Genomic DNA, 21,092 nt, shown 5'->3' with positions numbered 1-21,092 from the left:
GGACTCAGGGCCTGAGCACTGTCCCTGGCTTCTTCCCGCTCAAGGCTAGCACTCTGCCACTTGAGCCACAGCGCCGCTTCTGGCCGTTTTCTATATATGTGGTGCTGGGGAACCGAACCTAGGGCCTCATGTATCCGAGGCAGGCACTCTTGCCACTAGGCTATATCCCCAGCCCGGAGATGTAGTTTTAAAACCCCTCTACTAGCTGTATAGATGTGGAAAGCTCCAGAGTTTCGTATGGAGAACTTTCACTAAGTTCACCCTTATAAGTTGGGGTTTTTGTTTTTTTTGGTCAGTCATAGGACTTGAACCCAGGGCTTGGGTGCTGTCCCTGAGCTCTTTTGCTCAAGGCTAGCATTCTACCACTTTGAGCCACAGTTCCACTTCTGGTTTACTGGTGGTTAATTGGAAATAAGAGTATCACAGACTTTACTGCCCAGGCTGGCTTTGAACCTCAGATCTCAGCCTCCTGAGTAGCTAGGATTATAGGTGTGAGCCACTGGTACCTGGCCTCCACGTGTTTGTATAGTATATTAACTTACCATTACTGTAGCAAATACCTGAGATAACTTACAGAGTGGGAAGGTTTCATTCCATAGTTGGCCCATTGCTTTTGGTTCATTGGTGAGACAGCATGTCATGGTGGAAGCCTGCTCACCTAATAGTGAATTGGGAAGCAAAAAGAGAAAGAAAGAGAGGGAGAATGGAAAGGAGAAAGGGAGGAGGGGAGAAAGGTGGGGAACTCAGTATCCTTAGCAAGTATGGGCCCAAAGAACTTAGCCCTACCATTAGGTCCCACTTTTCAAAGTTTCTACCACCTCCTAATGCCAACTATCTAGGGACCAAGCTCTTAAAACACCCTTGGGGTACACTCAAGGTCCAAATTGTGTCACACAGCCATATAAGCTCTGCTACATGTGCAAAGCACATTTTAGTATTTGAAATAACACGAAGTGGAAGGGCAGGGAGTTACGATTTATTTATTTTTTTATTTTTTGGCCAGTCCTGGGCCTTGGACTCAGGGCCTGAGCACTGTCCCTGGCTTCTTCCCGCTCAAGGCTAGCACTCCGCCACTTGAGCCACAGCGCCGCTTCTGGCCGTTTTCTGTATATGTGGTGCTGGGGAATCGAACCTAGGGCTTCGTGTATCCGAGGCAGGCACTCTTGCCACTAGGCTATATCCCCAGCCCCACGATTTATTTTATTGATAAAAACGTAGCCACAGTGCTATTATAACATTTTATTTTCTGGGTTGCTTTGTAAAGTTGTTATTCCCCTCATTTTATAAATAGATAATTGAAGTTCAGAGAGGATAAGTAATTTTTCCTAGTTCACATAGCTGTTGAGAACCAGGCTGTATTTTTATCATACATTTGCTTCCCAGATAGCTAAATTGTAATGCTTAACTGCAGGAATTGATACAATCTATTTTGTCCTTTGAAGTTCTGTGATCTGTTGACTGAATATTCTGAGATTTAATTTGTTAAATACTTTGTGCTGGACACACAAGAGTATCCATCCACATAAAGTTGCCACTGAAAAGCTACCCAAAGGTTGCAAAACGAATGGCCAAAACAGTCACTACAGTAACCATAAGTGTCTACAGTCTTTTTCATTGCTGTAGATTACTAATGGGATTTCACTCTCCTCATGGATACTGTTAGCATTGAGTTTAAAAGCAAAACACATTTTCCACAGGAAAGAGTATTAATTCATTACTACCTAAAAGCAAGGTCTATTTTTGTATGGGATTTTCAGTGATGAAAAGATGAAAGTGATCTTACCACTAAACCTGTCTTTCTTTTTTAGCTTAAAGAAGTCATCTGCTGAACTGAAAAAAATATTAGCCAATGGTCAGGTAGGTAATATTATATATTAAGATTCTCACATAGTAACTTACTACAGTCCAGTTATTTTTTTAATTCATAAACTTATTAAACAATGAAGAGCCTATGAATTTCTTCCTGTCATAAATGAATAACCTGGCTTAATTTGATTGGCAGAACAATTTACAGCACATTTTTCAAACTGTGTTAATGGGTTTCACTCCCAGCAGATTGAAGTTCTGTGCACACACCCTGCTGCCATCTCAGTTTAAAAAAAGTTAATCAGTTCTGAACAAGTGTGTCAACCCACGGGTTGTTGAACTGGCCCTGCATTCTTTCATTATCTTTGAGGATAAAAGGAAAAACTGCTACTCTCTTACCTTATCTCTTTCTTTTGTCTTGAAACGAATAATGGCTTTATTGGGGGAACTGAGAAACAGCAGACCTTTGGCACATAAAATCCCTGGGCTTCAGGAGACTTGGCTTGCCTAGTCAATGGGCCATCTGAAGTCGAATGACCTAACCCAGCCAGTGAGGGACAAACGAGCCTGCAGGCTAGTTATTCCTTACTAATTTTGATTCAAGTAAATGGACACATCTGAAATAGTATAGCACTTTTAAACATACACTGGTAAATTAAACTACCTACAGGGTTCTCAATTCCTCAATAGCAACATAAATGTGTATAATGTTTGTTATAGTGGAAGCCCTTTGATAGCCTTGGAGGCAGGCGCCTGTCCATTGCGATCAAGCCTGCCTATTAGGCTCTATTGACTGAGACATCTGTGTCACTGCAAATAAAAGACTCTTATTGATTTTCTTAACTGCTGTTCACTTCCCGTCCATGTTTCGAAGGCTGAAATCTTAATTATCTCAGATGCTTATTCAGTGCCTTCACACGATGACCTCTCCAAGCCTCATTGGCATTTCATGAATCAAGTACTTGTAGTGGAGCGTGTCAAGATGACAAAGCTGGGTCTCCATGCTTGTCCTTTAATATCACCTGTAACATTGTGTCCTAATAGATGTGCATGCCTTAAAACAGTGACCGTGTGACAGTGCTTCTGAAAGCCTTGCTTACTTAGCACACAGTCTGGAAAAATTAAGTTGAGCTGGCTCTGACAGCTGATTGTCATCCAGTGAGTGTGAACACTAATCCTTAAATACTCTGCATACAGCCGAGGACAAGTATAATCTTGGTGGTCTTGGAATTTTAGGTAATTGTTTTATTGTAGCCTTGGGGATAGAATCTAGGGCTTCACATATGGTAGGCCAGGGCTTTCCTAATGACATATACCCATCCCCTGAATTTTAGATAACTTCTATGTAATATTTTTCACCTTTAAGCAGCCAAAGATTTGAAGTCCACATGTACATATCCACCTGTATGCAGAACCAGTATGAGATAAAATCAGACTAAAAGAAGAAATATTCAGTCTAGGATATTTATGTTTCTTCAACATGCTTGTATTCTAGTTACTAATTGTAATTTATGTACAAGATGCTTGTATTCTTCAGCTGGAAAATATATTTCAAAACTGACAAAAATGAAGAAGCTTTAACTACATTTGTTGAACCCAGGCAATGGAAAATAACCTGTCATCAATTTCTCTTTCAAAAATAATAATTAAAAAAATAACTTTTTTTAACTAGGGGGAAAAAAGCTTTTTGGAATGTTCCTAATATTTTGACAATGGATGTAGTACCATAAATAACCTTAGTGGTCTCAGGAAGGGGGTTCTTTGTGGTGCAAAATTGTCATGGCAGTGATTTTTGACATTTAAAGATGGTATATTGCTTTCCCTCAGAATGTGCCAAACCCCATTTTAAAGAGTGTGGTATAACTCTCTTTTAAGGATAAGCTCTTCCTATGTTTGCTTCAATCACAGAAAAAAAAAAAAAAAGGGCAAAAGCACCCACCACCTGGATTCTTTGAGAATTCTTCCCTGTCCTAATTCCTCCATTGGTGCTGCAGAGTTAGAGAAAGTAAATGGTGGGCTCAGGTGCTCTGCAGTGAGGTAATGTGTGTAAGGTACACATCAGTGGATCTCTGGGTGGAACGCTGACACCACTTGATAAGGAAGATGTAAGTCACATTTAACGATACTTTAACACTTGAACATAGTTTTTTATTTTATTTTAGTGGTTTATGCTTTCAAGCATTAATAATGATTTGCTTTTCCACTAGCCTCCACTTAGATTTAATAAGGAATTCATATTAATCATTAAAAGAAAGGGACATGATTCTTCAAGATAATCAAATATTGACAGGTTAGAAATAGCTTTCTGCCTGGGTTCATTGATATAGGTTATGTGATATAAATATTTATTTCTTTTCTGTCACTCAGAGTAAATGCCACCAATTGATTCAGCATTGATATAGTGTCAACAGTTCATAAGAAACATTTGACTGGCTTGTGTTTTCCGATTAGTCTCTGCTCTATAAAGTGGGATTTACTAAATCTCTCCAATTGTCTGCTCATACAGTGTGACTGCTTTCTGAAACCATTATTGCTTCGATTTGTGAAGCAAAGGTCTAGTGATAGGACTAGGTTCTGCCAGACCTTTACATAAAGAATAAGGATTAATTGAGCATTTTTATTTTAATGATTTATAAGGGATAAGTACTAATTCTTCTTAACACAGGCGGACAATAAACAAAGAACATTTTCTTTGCTAATCCATAATTGAATTGCATTTCATTTTTCCCCATTAACTTCATTAATAATCAAGCACCTTTTTAGAGGCTTAGTCTTTGGAAGGGACTCATTGTTTCCCTGTTACCATTTTGTGATAAGAGTTCTGTCCCAGTTTAAAAAATAAATCAGAAGGTACATTTGGCATGTTTTATCGAGCCACATAGATCAGCTTCACTGCTGTGTTTTCTGAATGTTTTTCCCACTCAGATACAGGGAGGAATCATCTGTTTAACAACAGCAGCCTGTGTTTGAAAGTAACTTGAAACTGCTCAAAGGGCCAATTTAAAGGATTTAAAAAGTGTTGCATCTACGCCAGAAATTTGACCTTCTGTATTTAATATTGTTTTTCCTCTTTTTTAATGTTTAGCTTTTGTAGGAGGTGACAGGAAAATACTGATAAATCAAGCATAAATGTGCTGTCACGTCACAAATCTAGAACTAATTCTACATCTTTGACTATTACTTCAAGAACTTAGAGTGCTTTTAGAAAAACTAAAGGTAAAAAAAAAAGTAGGGAGAATTGATATCTTCGTAAAATAGCTTTAAAAATAGAGCCATCAGTACTACATAAAACTCTTATAATCTGTTGGTTCATCTTAGATGCTGTAGGAAGGCTGAAGCATAAATGGGACCATGTATGTAAATCCGAAGTTCCTAGTGCCCTCCTCTGTGTGAACAGACACAGCCTGACTGCTGTGGGTGGTTGCTGTGCTATCTCCATTTCTTTCTTCGCTTCTGCTTCTCCTTCAGGTGGAATAGAGACTCTGCCAATCATTTTTCCCAGGCCATGTGCTTTCTTGAAAGACTGTTGACATGTAGTAATCATAACTCCTGGGGCTTTTACTTTCTTTTCCCTCACATCTATTATTTTGCTTCTCATCTACTTTTGTTTAAAAACAGAAAAAAGGAATTGAAACTACATTTAAGAGCTATTTGGCATCTTTGTTGAATAAAAAAAAATCCCAAATGTTTTTTATATGTGATTTAAGAAACATTTATATCTTACAATCATCATAGCTAATGAATTGCTATTTCCTTGAGAATGCCTTTTACTACATAGTTGGCTTTCCTGTGGGTTAGTGGCCATTGACAGATGTGTTCCTACATACAGCACTTGAGACAAAGTACTAACATTAAATGTTGAACTTAGATGTAACATGTAGCATTTGACTTACACATAGCCTAAATGAATTGGGTAAAATGGCCTTGAAATGGTATAAAATTGTGATTTTTCTCATACTTTATTCTATCTGTAATGTTTAAATGCAATATTTTGTAGGTTTTCAAATTTCACCCTTCATTTTATACTAAATACTATTTCTGTTCTTTGTTTATATGCACTTAATTAAAAAGTGCAAAATGTAATTAGCTACTTGTGAATCCATTTTGATTTGATATTATCAAATTTTTAAAATTAATTCATGGTTAAGAAAAAATTCCAATATTTATCTTTTTACAGACTGTTTTAGCTGGTTATAATGCTGTGTGCACCTGTAGTCCCAGCATTCAGGAAACAAACAGGAAGACCTCTTGAGCTCTGTTGTTTAAGAGACCAATGAGGAACTCCCTCTCAACCCCCATGTACTTCTTAAAACATGAGAGGAAGGGCTGGGAATGTGGCCCAGTGGTAAAGTACTTGCCTAGCATGCATGAAGCGCTGGGTTCAATTCCTCAGCACCACATATATAGAAAAAGCCAGAAGTTGGCGCTGTGGCTCAAGTGACAAGAGTGCTAACCTTGAGAAAAAAGAAGCCAGGGACAGTGCTCAGGCCCTGAGTTCAAGCCCTTGGACTGGCAAAACAACAACAACAAAAAAAAGAGAAGAAATATTTATGTACTATAATAAATCAGAAAATTCAACAAATAAGCTTATTTTTAAGTGTAAAAATATCAATTCACCTAGAAAAAGGTCAGTATAATTTTAAACATCATAAACTCTAATCTTTTTTAGTAGTAGATGCTGTCTTTTTGTATGTGTATGTATATGTGTTGGTTCTAAGGCTTGAACTCAGGGCCTGAGCCCTGTCCCTGAGCTCTGTGTTCAAGGTTCTCTACCACTTGAGTACTCCACCACTCCCAGCTTTTTTGTGGTTAGTTGGCAATCAGAGTCTTGCAGACTTTTCTTCCATTGGCTGTCTTCATTCTGCAATCCTCAGATCTCAGCCTCCTGAGTAGCCAGGATTATAGGCATGAGCCACTAGCACATGATTAGATACTGTCTTTTAAAGTAATATATTTTTATAATTTGCTCTTCAAAACCACTATTTAATTAAAACAAAAAATAAATTAAAAATTACTTAGATCGTGCTTAGTGCTCACGCATGTACATGTGAATTAGAAGCCATTTGCCCTCCCCCATTCTTCTTGCCAACCGTCTTGTGGAAGTTCCACTTGTCCTCTGATGCTGTTGTCTGACTGCCACCCTCAATCAGGCTGAAATACGAGGCAGGCTGGCCACTTCTCTTTTGTGGGTATTAGTGGTATTCAGAGACATCCCTATCTTCTCTTTGCTTATGGAGGAGAGGAGAGGACTTGGCCATAGACTTCAGCCCTTTTAGAGCTCAGTACACTATACCTATACCCTATACCCTATACCCAGTATACCTATACCCTGTTTTCCCTGTATCTATCTCAGAGCCCTGGACTCAGTTTGTGGACTTGCATAAATGAAATTTATCCTAAAAATTAATTTCAAGCCATGATGAGAGTGTACTTTATTAGGCAAGTTAATGGTATGAATTAATTTGTTGGAGACATGTTTAGATTACCTAGAGAAATTTTCTCAGAACTGCCCTTGTGGCCTATTTGTACTTACCAGTATCTACTGCTCTTTGTATTTCTGTCATTGATAAAAGTAAATCTAATAGCAGTTTTGCTAGGTTAGCATCTCCAGTCACTTTCTGTGCTGCTTTTTTTCATGCTGTTTGGAAGTTTATCATTCAGCCCAGAATAATATAGTTCTCTTGTCTTTCTTTCATGCCACATCTATTATACAAGTAGTTTAAGGTAGTGAAGAACAGAATCCTCAAATAGGAAAGTAGTTGCCAATTTTTCTGACTTCTCTCACTTAAAAAAAAAACTGAGGGGCTGGGGATATAGCCTAGTGGCAAGAGTGCCTGCCTCGGATACACGAGGCCCTAGGTTCGATTCCCCAGCACCACATACACAGAAAACGGCCAGAATCGGCGCTGTGGCTCAAGTGGCAGAGTGCTAGCCTTGAGCGGGAAGAAGCCAGGGACAGTGCTCAGGCCCTGAGTCCAAGGCCCAGGACTGGCCAAAAAAAAAAAAAAAAAAAAAACTGACCTTAGATATCGTAATTAGCTGATTGTAAATTGCATCAATCAAGTTGTACTACAATTAAATTGGGTGCTGAATTGGCCTTTACACACGGATCTGTCAATATTCTTTTAGGGATTGGCAAACTAGCTTGGAAAGGAAGCTGTTTCTGTTACCTGTGCCACACTCCTAATCATCACGGCTCTCTGAAGCTTCAGAAATGTATAGAGGAAAAATATTTCCCTTGATGAATGAAGCCTTTTTTATTCAATTGGTGGAAGTTTAGAATGAAGCAAATATTTAAAGCTTTACTATAATGGTTTAAGAACAAACTATTTTTTTTTTCCAAGTGACATTGAATTTAAAACTCTATCCATTTTCTGCCCAGGCAAAGCAGTGCAATTCCCTGGAAATTGATTTTTTTTTCCCAGGGCTTACTTTAGCTTTTTCTAAGCTTTAGCTATATGGAAAATAACGCCTTTGTTAAGTCTACTTTGTGAATAAAGTTGGCAGTTAATTTTTAAGCAAGTGGGCCAGTGCATAAAAAAAAAATTACTGGATGCATCAAATAGTCTGCCCAGTCATAAATTCATTTGATAAATGATTATGTAGGGAGTTCCTTAGAAACTCTGAAAACATTGTTTTATGAATGTCGATGTAATTCGCCCACCACTCATGATACAAATGAGAGCAGTATTTTTGGTATAATAAGTTTTATAAACCTTAGAAGATACTGCATTATGTTTTATACATTAAAATATAAAAACAACTTTATAAAAATTACATGCCTGTATGTTTTCCCTTTATGCATTAGGTTTGATTGCATGTGCATTTTAAAGTGCATTGATTTGATACTTTTTCATCAGCATAATATGACTTCTACCCAGTTATTGCTGTATGCTAATTTATCATTTGTAAAGGAAAGCTTTTTTTACTCTAGGAAAATCATAAACATTATTCACTCAGTTTCCTGAATGTTAATTATAGGGTCATCTGTGGAGTTTTCAAGGGCTGATTTATTTACAAATGGTGTATTAGATTACTGACTGTGTGTTTGTGTGTGTGTGTGTATGTGTTCCCAAGTTTGACTTTGGCTGTGTATGGTGCTGCTGGCATTGGTGGTTATACGCTGTACTGGAGACTGTTTTCTTATCAGCATCTCTGACCTGACCCTTTTGAGCTATGTTATATCATTCCATTTTGACACCTTTTATCAAACTTTAATGAAATGACCCAGGCAAACAAATTGTCATTAAACTTTCCATCACTTTGTCCCTTGGTATCGTCTTTTATAAATTGGACAGCAAATGTTGTATTGATCTTCTCGTTCTTGCAGCTGAACTTGAAATGACCCAGACTGCTTGTTGTTTATGGCCCAGAGTTGCTTTTCCTTGACATTTCCATCCACAGCATGACATCCTTTTTGTTTTTCTTTCTTTCTTGTGGAGATGAATGAACAAGACATACGGTATCGAGATACCCTTGGTCATGGCAACGGAGGCACAGTCTACAAGTGAGTAGTCAATTTTTCTTAAACTTTTGATCCACTTTTGCCAACTGCTGGGTATCCAAGTATTCCATTACAAAAAATTTTACATGACCACCAGCACTTAGATTTTATTTCCACATTTGACTCTAAAATTCTGCAAGATATCTTCTATTTTCTCAAGAATTGCCTGAAAAGTGCATTTATATTGCCTTTTTAATATTTCTGAGTCTGCATTTCTCCTGGGTGAGCAGTTAATAATAGTTCACCATTAGCAAATGTACCTTGAACTGGCCTGAAGTTTAATGTATATATTCCTTGGTTCTTTCCCACCATCATGTTTTAAAAACTTGCTAGCACCCTATGCTAGTCCCTTGTCTGTTTACAGCTATGCCCAATGATAGTCAAGCCTTATAAATACCATTGCTTTGCCCTGTGTTGACACTGAGTTATTAAAAAGCCTTCTTCCTGTTGTATTTCCTTCTCTCCTCAGTCTACCCCCCTGAGAGAATTTCTGTACACATTGATGAATATGTTAAGTTGTAAAACTCTTCCTAAATTCCAGTTGCAGTGATCTTACCCTAAAGGAGTGTTCATTTTTATATTAAAAAATACTAACTGTAAAAAATAGTTCTCTCGACAGGGAAGTCTTCTCCTGCACTAGTGCAAAGTTTAAACTACATAATGTAATATCTGGTACTTAATAGTCTGCAATGGTGTATGAAAAATATTCCACTAGGAATTAAAAAATCCATACTCTGTAAGAAAGGCCTGAGGGAGTCATAAAGCTTTCCTCCAGAGAGCTGTTTTCCATATATACCCTATCCCTGCTTCACATTATGATTGTGTTTTTACCTTATTTTAGCACCAATATTAATAGTTTCAGTAATAAAAGAACTTTCCAGTTGGTTACTTATGTTCTTAAAATTTTAAGTTCTGACTATCCATATGAACATAGATAAAAATTGCCTTGTGGTCCCATGGCTTTGAAGGGCCACATTCTAAAGTTTCTGATCATCCCTCCTGTCTCCAAAAGCCTTACAGTAGAATTCTATTTCTCAGGGTTAAAAGCTCTTTCAGAGTCATCAGATCCAGTCCCTCTTAGTCCCTGTATAGATACAGTTAGCATTCTCCCAAGTGTAGTCCTTGAAGAACTTAGGTTCACATACATCACTTATTGTTTTCTTACAGATGACTGAGTATTACAAATAGTTGTTCTGAAAGATAAGTCCAACCACTATGAACATTTAGAGAAATAAATAATACCATTTCTTATACCATCATTGTTTCTTGCCCTTAAAATTTTGGAGGCTGAGTTTTTCCCCCTGGATCAAGCTAGTATTTTTCCCCATGCCATAAGTGGCATCTTAGTCTCCTCTTCACCCTTTCTAACTTGAGTTTTTACTCTATTCTGGATATCCAACCCTGTTCTGAAGGCTCCTGGGAAGGAAATAGGGAACACGTGTGTTTCCTGCATCTGCTGAGCCTTCCAAGGAAATCCAAAACCATTTCTTTGGACTCCTAACTCACCTGTGTTATTTCACCAAATGTTTACCTTTGTATTTTTAAATTGAAGACCTATTGTAAATTTACAATAGGTTAAGAAGTGTGCTGTCAGTTGGGATCAGGATGAATACTGAAATGAGTACAGCTTGTCTCACAGTGATCCTAGAACTTTGATCCTGGAAGCTCTCAGATTGTTCTAGAAATAGCAGAGGGTGTAGATGTGTTTTGGAATTGCCTGCCATTTGTTAATCTTATTTCAAAGTCTTTTAATGGGCAACTTGTATAAATAAATCTCACCCTATTTAAAAAGAAGAAAGAAATGTGCTAGGCTACAGTGGCTCACACCTGTAATCCTAGCTACTCAGAAGACTGAGGGGCTGGGGATATAGCCTAGTGGCAGGAGTGCCTGCCTCGAATACACGAGGCCCTAGGTTCGATTCCCCAGCACCACATATACAGAAAACGGCCAGAAGCGGCGCTGTGGCTCAAGTGGCAGAGTGCTAGCCTTGAGCAGGAAGAAGCCAGGGACAGTGCTCAGGCCCTGAGTCCAAGGCCCAGGACTGGCAAAAAAAAAAAAAAAAGAAGAAGAAGACTGAGATTTGAGGATCATGGTGTGAAGCCATCCTGGGCAGGAAAGTCCGTGACAATTAATCACCAAAAAGCCAGAAGTAGAGCTGTGGTCAAGTGGTAGAGTGCTAGCTTTGAGCACAAAAGCTCAGGGAAAGTACCCAGGCTCTGAGTTCAATCCTGAGGACAGCGCCCCCCCCCCCCCGCCCCCAAATCCCACTGGCTTCCTAAATTTTGCTAAATTTGCTAAATTTTGCTAAATTTTGCTTCAGTGTTAATTTTCTAAAAAAATTTGATGCTAGAGATCAAACTCAGGACTAAATTAAGACATGGATGTGAAACAATGGGAAGAGTATACTGGGAAGTGGACATGACATTTCCATCCCCCAGGGAATAATTATAGTATGAAATTACATTAATATTTTGGAAATTATTATTATTTGTGCTGATCCTGGAGGTTGAACCCAGGGCCTGGGAGCTCGCCCTGAGCTTTTGTGTTCAAGGTTAGCACTCTAACACTTTGAGTCACAGCTCCATTTCAACATTTTGGTAGGTAATTGAAGGTAAGAATCTCATGGACTTCCCTGCCCTGGCTGGCTTTGAACCATGATTCTCAAGCCTCAGTTTCTTTATTAGGTATGATTACAGGCATGAGCTTCTGTGCCTGGGCTGAAAAGTATTTTTAAAGTGGCAAAATGCACCTAGGGCTTACCATCTTCATCATTCTAAGTGTGTAGTTCAATGGCATTAATAACACCTACATTGTTGTGAATCTATCAGTACTATCTCCAGAACTTACTCTCTAACCCCCCCTCCCCACCCAGTCCTGGGTGTTGGACTCAGGGCCTGGGCACTGTCCATGGCTTCTTTTTGCTCTAGGCTAGCACTCTACCACTAAGCCACATTCCCAGCCCCTCTTCAGAACTTCTTTTACTGGTTTTAAACTCTGTGTGTGTGCTGGTATTGGAACTTGAACTTATTAGTAATAAAAGAACTTTCTAGTTGGTTATTACGTTCTTAAAATTTTAAGTTCTGATTATCCACATGAACATAGATAAAAATTGCCTTGTGGTCCCATGACTTTGAAAGGCCACATTCTAAAGTAGTAAAGTTAGTACCTTTTACTATTGCTTGGCTTTTTTACTCACAGCTGGCTTTCTGTCACTTGAGGCATGCATCCAGTTCTGGCTTTTTGCTGGCTAATATGAGATAAGTGTCTCTTGCATTTGTCTGTTTGGGCTGGCTTAAGTAGCTAGGATTACTGGCATAAGCCACCAGTGTCTGGGTCCCATTCAACCCTTTATTACTGTTTTTAGCTGAAAAGCCTGGCTTGAACTCTTTTCATTAATACCACAGTGTTTAAGGGAGTCTTCACCCTCATGTCCTTAGTACAAGCCTTAACCCTAACTAGCATGCTGTAATGAATTATCATCTTAGAGTAAGAATTTACTAGCTACCATTGCTAATGCTTGGTTGTGAGTGTTGGAGGATTAATATGTTTGGATAATAGTTGCTTATGGTAGGTGAATTGCAGTATCATGATAATTATACTACTTTAAGTAGTAGAAGGAGTTCCCTTTTTCCTATTGTGTACGTGGTTACATGTTTGTGATTTTTGCTTTTTTTGTGTATAGATTTTTTTTTTTTTTTGTCTCTGGTGCTTGAACTCCAGGCCTGGGCATGTCCCTGAGCTCCTTTTGCTTGAGGCTAGTACTCTACTATTTCCAGCCTTTTCTTTGATTAACTGGTGATAAGCTTCTCATGGGCTTTTCTTCCCACGCTGGCTACAAACTTTGATTCTCAGATCTCAGCCTCCTTAGTAGGTAGCATTACAGCTGTGAGCCACTTGTGCCTGTCACTGTTTTGTTTTTTAACCCAACTTTTGGTATGTTGCTCAGGCTAATCTTGAATTCCTGCTCAAGCAGTCCTCCTGCCTCAGCCTCTTGAGTACAGTGTATGTCTTCACACTTGATGCCTATGTGATTCTTATGAGAAAAGAGGATGAAGACTTCCAATTATGTAACTTTTGTTGTTGATCACTGAGCTTTATATCTGTCCTGCTTGTTGATTTTTTTTCATGTTATACCAGAGTTTTGGTTCAACACAAAGGAATGGTACAATCATCAAGAAATAAGAATCCACTCTGCTAAAGTCTTTATGAAACACTGATATATTATGATTGGATTTCTTCTAGACTAACTTTACCTTAATGGTGTTAACTATGAAAGTTGTAGGTTTTCAAACAAAATGATTATATTAGAGGCTATGCTACATAAACTAGATGAATATTGGAAAAGCCACTCATTGGTAACAAAACTGCCTAATGGGTCTATATAATTTTTTTTGTGAAGTGTAATAAAGCTAATAACTGCATAACAGAAGTTTAGTATTCAGTCTCATTTATTCTACTTGATGGGATATTGTGAATTTCAAGAGCTATAATATGTGTAACTATAATGTATATTATTTAATAATGGGTACATTCTCATGCTTAAGTCTGTGTTTTCTACTGTTATGCAATATGAAATCTTGGCCCCTGATGATTAAACCAAATGTATGGATTCACTAAACTGTTCTCTGCATTATAACCTAATGAGACCATTTTAAGTTGATATTTCTCCCATTACCAATTTGTACTATATGGATCATAAAGGAAATATTCAAAAGTATAAGCCAAAGCAACCAAGAAGGAAATTTTAGTAAAAAGAAATGGGTACATTTTCATTATTACTATATTTCCCAAAGGGCTACAAGACTTTCAATTTAAAGAAAAGGAGATAATACACAACATGTGTTCTGTTTCTCTGAGATATTCACAGTGAATTTAAAAAACTTTGAGAAAATGGGAAACAGTGTATGTTGGCGTTAAGCTATGAGTTTGAGTACTACAGCTGCTACTGATTAGCTGTGTGACCTGGTACATGTTATAAAATGTATCCTGCCTCTGATTTCCAATCTGGACAATGGGAATAACAATAGCGTCTGTCTTGTTAGATTGTTATGGGGCTAAATTAGATAATCCATAAGATCCTTAGCACTGTGTGGCATTTATTAAATGTTAGCTACTGGTACTGGTAGTAGTAGTAATGGAAAACTTGTTTAAACTTGGTAATTTCTGCCCCTGCTTGGCCAGGACTCGATGAGAAATGCATATAGACAAGCTGTAAGAAGTTCTGCATTCATTCATTCATTCATTTTATTTATTCTGTTTTTTCTCTAGTTGTGCTATGAATGATAAGATTGATTTATGTATCACCTTACATGTAATAATTTTCTAAAGGCTGCAAGGTATTTTCTTTTTTATCATAACTTACTTTCAGATTGCTATAGGACAGATGGCATAATGTAAACCACTGGAAAATATGAAGGCTGGCAATTGTGCTGGGCTCTTTGCCAAAGAGCCCTCCCCTCTTCTTCCCTCCCCTTCCCACCTCCCTTTCCACTCCTCTGCTCTTCCTTCCTTTCCCCCTTCAAGGTTTCAAGCTCTCCCTAGCCTTGCTTCCTCATGGCAGGCTTTCTATCACTTAAGCCATGTCTCCAGCCCAGCTTTTTTGCTAGTTAATTGGAGATGGAGTCTGTTGGACTTTACTGCCAGGGCTGGCTTTAAACTTTCATCCTCCAGGTGTCAGCCTCTTGAGTAGCTAAGGTTACAAGTGCCATGAATGTCTGGCTAGTAAGGATCTTTGATTCTATTCTCCCCATGTCCACATAGTTTTATTTTTTTTTCTTTTTAAAAAAAATTATTTATGGGGCTGGGAATGTGGCCTAGTGGTAAAGTGCTCATCTCGTATACATGAAGCCCTGGGTTCAATTCCTCAGCACCACATATATAGGGAAAAAAAAGCCGGAAGTGGCGCTGTGGCTCAAGAGGTAGAGTACTAGCCTTGAGCAAAAAGAAGCCAGGGACAGTGCTCAGGCCCTGAGTCCATGCTCCAGGACTGGCAACAAAAACAAAACAAATAAACAAAAAAATTATTTATTAATTAAAAAAATTTTGACAAGGTGTTGTGCAAAAGGGGTACAGTTACATAATAGGGCAATGTATACATTTCTTGTAATATCTTACACCCTATTTTTCTTTCCCTTCCCTAGATCAGGTAGACATGTATACAATACACAGTGTACCAAAAACATATACGGTAGCCACGTGGCATACGCCAAAGGAAATTCACCTAGGACTTTAAATGTAATGTCAACAATAGAGTTTGCTTATCCTTGTCTTATATGAACCTACATACATAGCTTCTGAGCTATTGTGATCCACTGAGAGGTCTATTTTTGACCTTTATATGTTGAGTAGTTGTTTGGTTTTAGTTACATAATGTAGGGTCGCTGACCCAAACCTTTGGGAAATACCATTTGACAAGAAGTTTTTGGTTTCGCAGACCTGGTCTCTACTGTTCCCTCCTCCCCCCACCTTAAGAGTCATATATCAAGGAGATCATGCCCCTTTGTTTTCTGTGTTCTAGGCTTGTCTCGCTCAACATTATTTGTTCAGGTTCTGACCATTTCCCTGCGAATACCAATATTTCATCATTTCTAATCGCTATGTAGTATTCCATTGTGTATAGGTACCATATTTTTTGGATCCATTCATCTGTGGAGGGGCATCTGGATTGTTTCCATATTTTGGCTATTGTGAATTGTGCAGCGATAAACATGGAAGTGCAGATGTCTTTTTGATATCTTGGGACCTGTTGTTCAGGATAGATGCCTAGGAGTCCATGTCCACCTAGTTTTAGAGAGTGCATTATTGTTCACCCAATGAGGATTTCCAACTTAAGACATATATATATATGTGATTACTTAGCATATATATTAATGCATTGCATTATATGCTTTATATTAATGCATATTAATGATTACTTATATCCTGATGATTACTTAACATCTACTGACCAATCATTCTAGTCATTTGTCCCCTCTTCTTGGATAGTATGTCCATTGAAACAAATATAATGAGTCAGGCATGGTGGTGCATGTGTACAACCCCATCTACCTAGAAGGTAAAGATGGGGAGGATCATGGTTCAAGGCCAGCCCAGGCAAATGTTCTTGAGATCCCATCTTAACCACTAAGAGGCTGGGCATGGTGGTATGAGATGGCCATCCTTGGCCGTCCTTGGCTACATAGGAAGTATTAGTGGGATGATCATAGGCTAAGCTGTCTTGAACATAAATGCAAGACCCTGTTTGAAAAATAACAAAGGCAGAAGGAATTGGGGGCACTTTATCCACAACCCTGTCCTTTTGCTATTGAGTTTGGGCTTCTGCAAACTTTTCTCAGGTTGTCCTCAAACTTGAGTGCTCCTGCCTCTGCCTCTGAGTAGCTGGCATTATAGAATAGCTAGGATTGTAGAAGTGCATCACTGAGCCTGGCTTAAATGATTTTTACCAGTCCTTGGGCTTGGACTCAGGGCCTGAGCACTGTCCCTGGCTTCTTTTTGCTCAAGGCTAGCACTCTAACACTTGAGCCACAGCACCACTTTGGCTTTTTCTGTTTAGGTGGTGCTGAGGAATCAAACCCAGGGTTTCATGTGCTAGACAAGCATTCTACTGCTAAGCCACATTCCCAGCCCTTAAATATTTTAAAGATTGAGATATATGCCATTATCTAGAGACAAAAAGAGGGGGGAAGGGATAGTAATTCTCAAAAGCATTTGTTTAGTTTTCTGTATTTTATATTTTTTAAGTGGTATTTGTTGGGTAGTGGGCTCGAGATGGTGGTAACAAAGATCACATGAGGTATTAGGTTATTTTCTGCCCTGTGATATGGCTAGAGTGAACTTGTGTCTGGGGGCTAAAATTGTGTGAACTCATTATAGTAGTATAATTGATTTAACAGAAATCAGAAGCTCCAATGGCCTAAAATGAGAAAATACATGAGTTATCGCATTAATTGCTATTTAGTAAGGAAAATACTTTAAAATGTGGGATTCTTAAAAAATAAATCATAACTGAAACAGACCATTTTCAGACATATAGGAAAGCAGCTACAAACAAGTTGCCTAGCGGGAGTCAGTCACAACCAAGAGAGCTGAGAAGCCACACCCATGGCAGTCACAAAGGACAGTCATGAGGACCATGATAGCCCCATCAAGAACACAGATGAGGGGCTGGGGATATAGCCTAGTGGCAAGAGTGCCTGCCTCGGATACACGAGGCCCTAGGTTCAATTCCCCAGCACCACATATACAGAAAATGGCCAGAAGCGGCCCTGTGGCTCAAGTGGCAGAGTGCTAGCCTTGAGCAGGAAGAAGCCAGGGACAGTGCTCAGGCCCTGAGTCCAAGCCCCAGGACTGGCCAAAAAAAAAAAAAAAAAAAAAAAAAAAAGAACACAGATGAGTCCACCATGACCCCCATCCAGCTTGAGCCAATAGTTTTCTCTCCCTGAACACGAGGAAGAGAAGGAGGAAGAGGAACTTTTAAAAATGAAGGCCAAGCTATTTCAATTTGCTCTAGAGAATAACCTCCTAGAATGGAAGGAGTGAGGCACCAGCAATGTCAAGCTCCTGAAGCACAAGGAGAAAAGGACTGTGCACCTCCTCATGAGCAGGGATAAGAGTTTGAAGATGGATGCCAAACACTACGTCACACCAGTGATGAAGCTGAGACTGAATACTAGCAGTCACTGTGCCGGGGTCTGGAAAACCTGTGCTGACTTCACTGACGAGTACCAAAACCAGAGCTGCTGGCCATCTACTTCCAATGCCAGGAATGCACAGAAATTCAAAACAAAGTTTGAAGAATGCAAGAGATTGAAGAGAGAAAAGAAACCAGGCAAAAATTAAACTGCCGAAAAAGTGGCTGAAAAGCTAAAAGCTCTTCTGTGAAGGAGGCCATACATGTGGTAGAAGAGAAAGGGGAGGAGAAGCAATTAGTTATCTTCTCTGCTTTTCCTTTCTCTTTGCTTTGTTTTGTTTTTTGCCAGTCCTGGGGCTTGGACTCAGCCTGAGCACTGTCCCTGGCTTCTTTTTGCTCAAGGATAGCATTCTATCACTTGAGCCACAGCGCCACTTCTGGCTTTTTCTATATATGTGAGGAATCAAACCCAGAGCTTCATGTATGCGAGGCAAGTACTTTACCACTAGGCCATATTCCTAGCCCCTCCTTTTCCTTTCTCTTAAAAAAAAAATTCCTGCCCTTTTCAGTTTGTTTCAAACTTCTGATTTATTTTTTCAAGGGTCTTTATGTAAAGAACACAATTCCAACATGGAGCGTTTTTCCCCCCTACTGAAGATGACTTCTGAAAATCCATTCCCTTGTTACAAAAATGTACTGTGCTAACTTTCTTTTCCATAGTGGAAATATTTATAGTCATCACAAGAATGAATAAAAATAGCCTTTGAAAGCTGAAAAACACCATCATATGCCAAATCATGTTTCATTCAACAGGAAACTATACAGTGGTGATCCCATAACATATCCCATAACATAGTCACAGTGTAACCGTCTTATTTATGTAAATATACTCTATGATGTTTGCACGATGGTGGAATTACCCAAGGACACATTTCTTTTTTTTTTGGCCAGTCCTGGGCCTTGGACCCTCAGGGCCTGAGCACTGTCCCTGGCTTCTTCCCGCTCAAGGCTAGCACTCTGCCACTTGAGCCACAGCACCGCTTCTGGCCGTTTTCTGTATATGTGGTGCTGGGGAATCAAACCTAGGGCCTCGTGTATCTGAGGCAGGCACTCTTGCCACTAGGCTATATCCCCAGCCCCCAAGGACACATTTCTCAGAATGTGTCTCATTGTTGAGGGAGGCATGGCTGGGTGGAGACTCACGTAGCACCCAGGAAACTCTGACTTCCTCTTCCAGCCAACCAGGAGGTGCCAGGCCAAAGCAGAGAGCAGTAGGTCTGGTTCTAGCTTCTCTGATTGTTTCCATGGCCCCACTTCTGTAGGGTTTCTCCTTGGCGTATCTAGTCTATGTAGAGTTTTACAATGGTTTTGATGTTATTGACCTGAGAGCAAGAGTGATTGCTTGATTTATTTTCACTTTAAATTTCCAATCAAATGAAGAGCCTTTTCCTTGCGGCCAAGATCATATTTTAAACAAGCAAACAAGGCATTATCCTAATGCAAAATTAAATACTTATACATGGCTGAATTGCATTATGGTATCATGTGACAGGCAAGGATATTAATGTTTCCAGAAAATCAATAAGTATTTGTCAAATAAAATTAATTATGTATGTTTCCCTCTCTCAGCAGTCACTGTTATAGGCTTGTTTTATGCAATAATGTGTGTTGTATTGATTAAAATCTAAAGAATAAACTTGTGTTCATGATTTTCTATACCTTTCTCGCCTTCGAGTTCCCCCACCCTTCCACATTCCTTTAACTTCACACATGCTCATATTCATTATGGCAATGATGGATTATTGGCATCTAACCAACATGACAGGATGTCACAGGTCGCTGAGCAGAGATTTTCAGACTGTTTCCACTTGAATTAACTATTATTGAAATAGTTTATTGAGATTGAAGTATTGATCATTTTTTCCTAACCATGGCTTAAGGGAAGGAAGAAGAGGTGGTATTTTTAAAAGACTAAATTTCATTTAAAAAATCTCATTTATTTAGTCTTTTGCTCTTCCTGTTTTATAGCTCCTATGGTTTTATTGCTTGGAAAAGGGTATCTTGGCTTTATTTTTATGACAGTGTAATTATACTTCAGAAATGTACTTGATTACTATGGGTAACAAAATTGTTCTAGTATATTGGTTTGGCCAATATTGCTATACAAACAACTTTTCAGTCAATTGAGTCTGTAAAAATCAATATATTATGGTAATATTTCAAGTAAGAATTTGCTGAATCTAAGAGTTTCAACACCATTCTTTTTCAGGGAAAAATAATTTTGAAATGGCAAGACTTCTCTTTAATATTTTGTTTTAATTAAATGCCTTCTTTATAAAGAAATTTAAACTCCCCTGTAAAAGTGATTGTGAACAGGTAGACACTCCATTAGCACACATGTGCCATTATAAGGTGGAAGAGATCTTGTTTCCATCGGAAGTCTATCTACCTTCCTTTAGGAAGGCATAACGTGGGTTTGCCTTCATCTTGCAGTAAGTCCCGTTTAGATTCATGCATCTGTTGCTGGGTGCTTAGGTGACAGAGGGTAAGGTACTTTGTGGACAGTTCAGAGAGCACCCAGAGGAATGCAGGAGATAATGAGTGGCCCGGGAATTGTGCCTGCTCTCCGGCCTCCTCCATCCATTTGTTGAGCAGCCAAGTTCTGAGCCTGTGCAGTGTCATGGGCCCTGTGTCCAGAGAGATACAGAAGTTCTGTCTACAGGTAAGCACAGGACTTTACACCCTGGGCTGCTTATTTATATAGATGGCACACAGGCTCTGGAGGATGTGGAGAAAGTGAGATAGTTACTGTTTCAGGAAGGATCTTCCACCAGCCCCCAGGGAGGAATTGACATTTGAGTTGAGAAATGGTTGAAAGAATCGCTGTTACCCAGCAAAGGGAAAGCTAAAGAGATCTCTGACTGCTGCTTTAAGCCTGTAGAGAATTCCTGTAGATAAGTAAGTTCGTGCTGTTTTTCTGAAGGTGAGGCACAGTTCATTTTGTTTCCAGTGTCTCTGTGCATCTACCTCTGGTTTGCTTGAGCAGTGTTCTCTTGCAATTTTTCTTCTGCCTTGATTCACCTCCTTGGAGGAGGGTTTTGTCTGGGTATCTTGGTGGAAGTCCTTACATTGACTAGCACACAGTACGTTAC

The 21,092-nt window shown here is 39.0% G+C and overlaps 1 protein-coding gene and 1 pseudogene across 2 annotated transcripts in view; both read left to right on the top strand.

The window, feature by feature from the left end:
* Positions 1-21,092, top strand: part of Map2k5 (mitogen-activated protein kinase kinase 5) — a 251,656-nt gene that overhangs the window by 48,392 nt on the left and 182,172 nt on the right. For both annotated transcript variants that reach the window (XM_048332406.1, XM_048332405.1), the window contains exons 7-8: positions 1,809-1,857; positions 9,249-9,313. In XM_048332406.1, the coding sequence (XP_048188363.1) occupies positions 1,809-1,857; positions 9,249-9,313 (114 nt within the window). The remainder of the gene's footprint in view (positions 1-1,808; positions 1,858-9,248; positions 9,314-21,092) is intronic.
* LOC125340721 lies at positions 17,751-19,346 on the top strand (annotated as a pseudogene).

Source organism: Perognathus longimembris, chromosome 23 (assembly GCF_023159225.1).
Source record: "Perognathus longimembris pacificus isolate PPM17 chromosome 23, ASM2315922v1, whole genome shotgun sequence".
In the NCBI taxonomy this organism is placed as follows: domain Eukaryota; kingdom Metazoa; phylum Chordata; class Mammalia; order Rodentia; family Heteromyidae; genus Perognathus; species Perognathus longimembris.
Note: the sequence above shows the minus strand (reverse complement) of the source record. Positions and strands in the feature narration are given on the sequence as shown.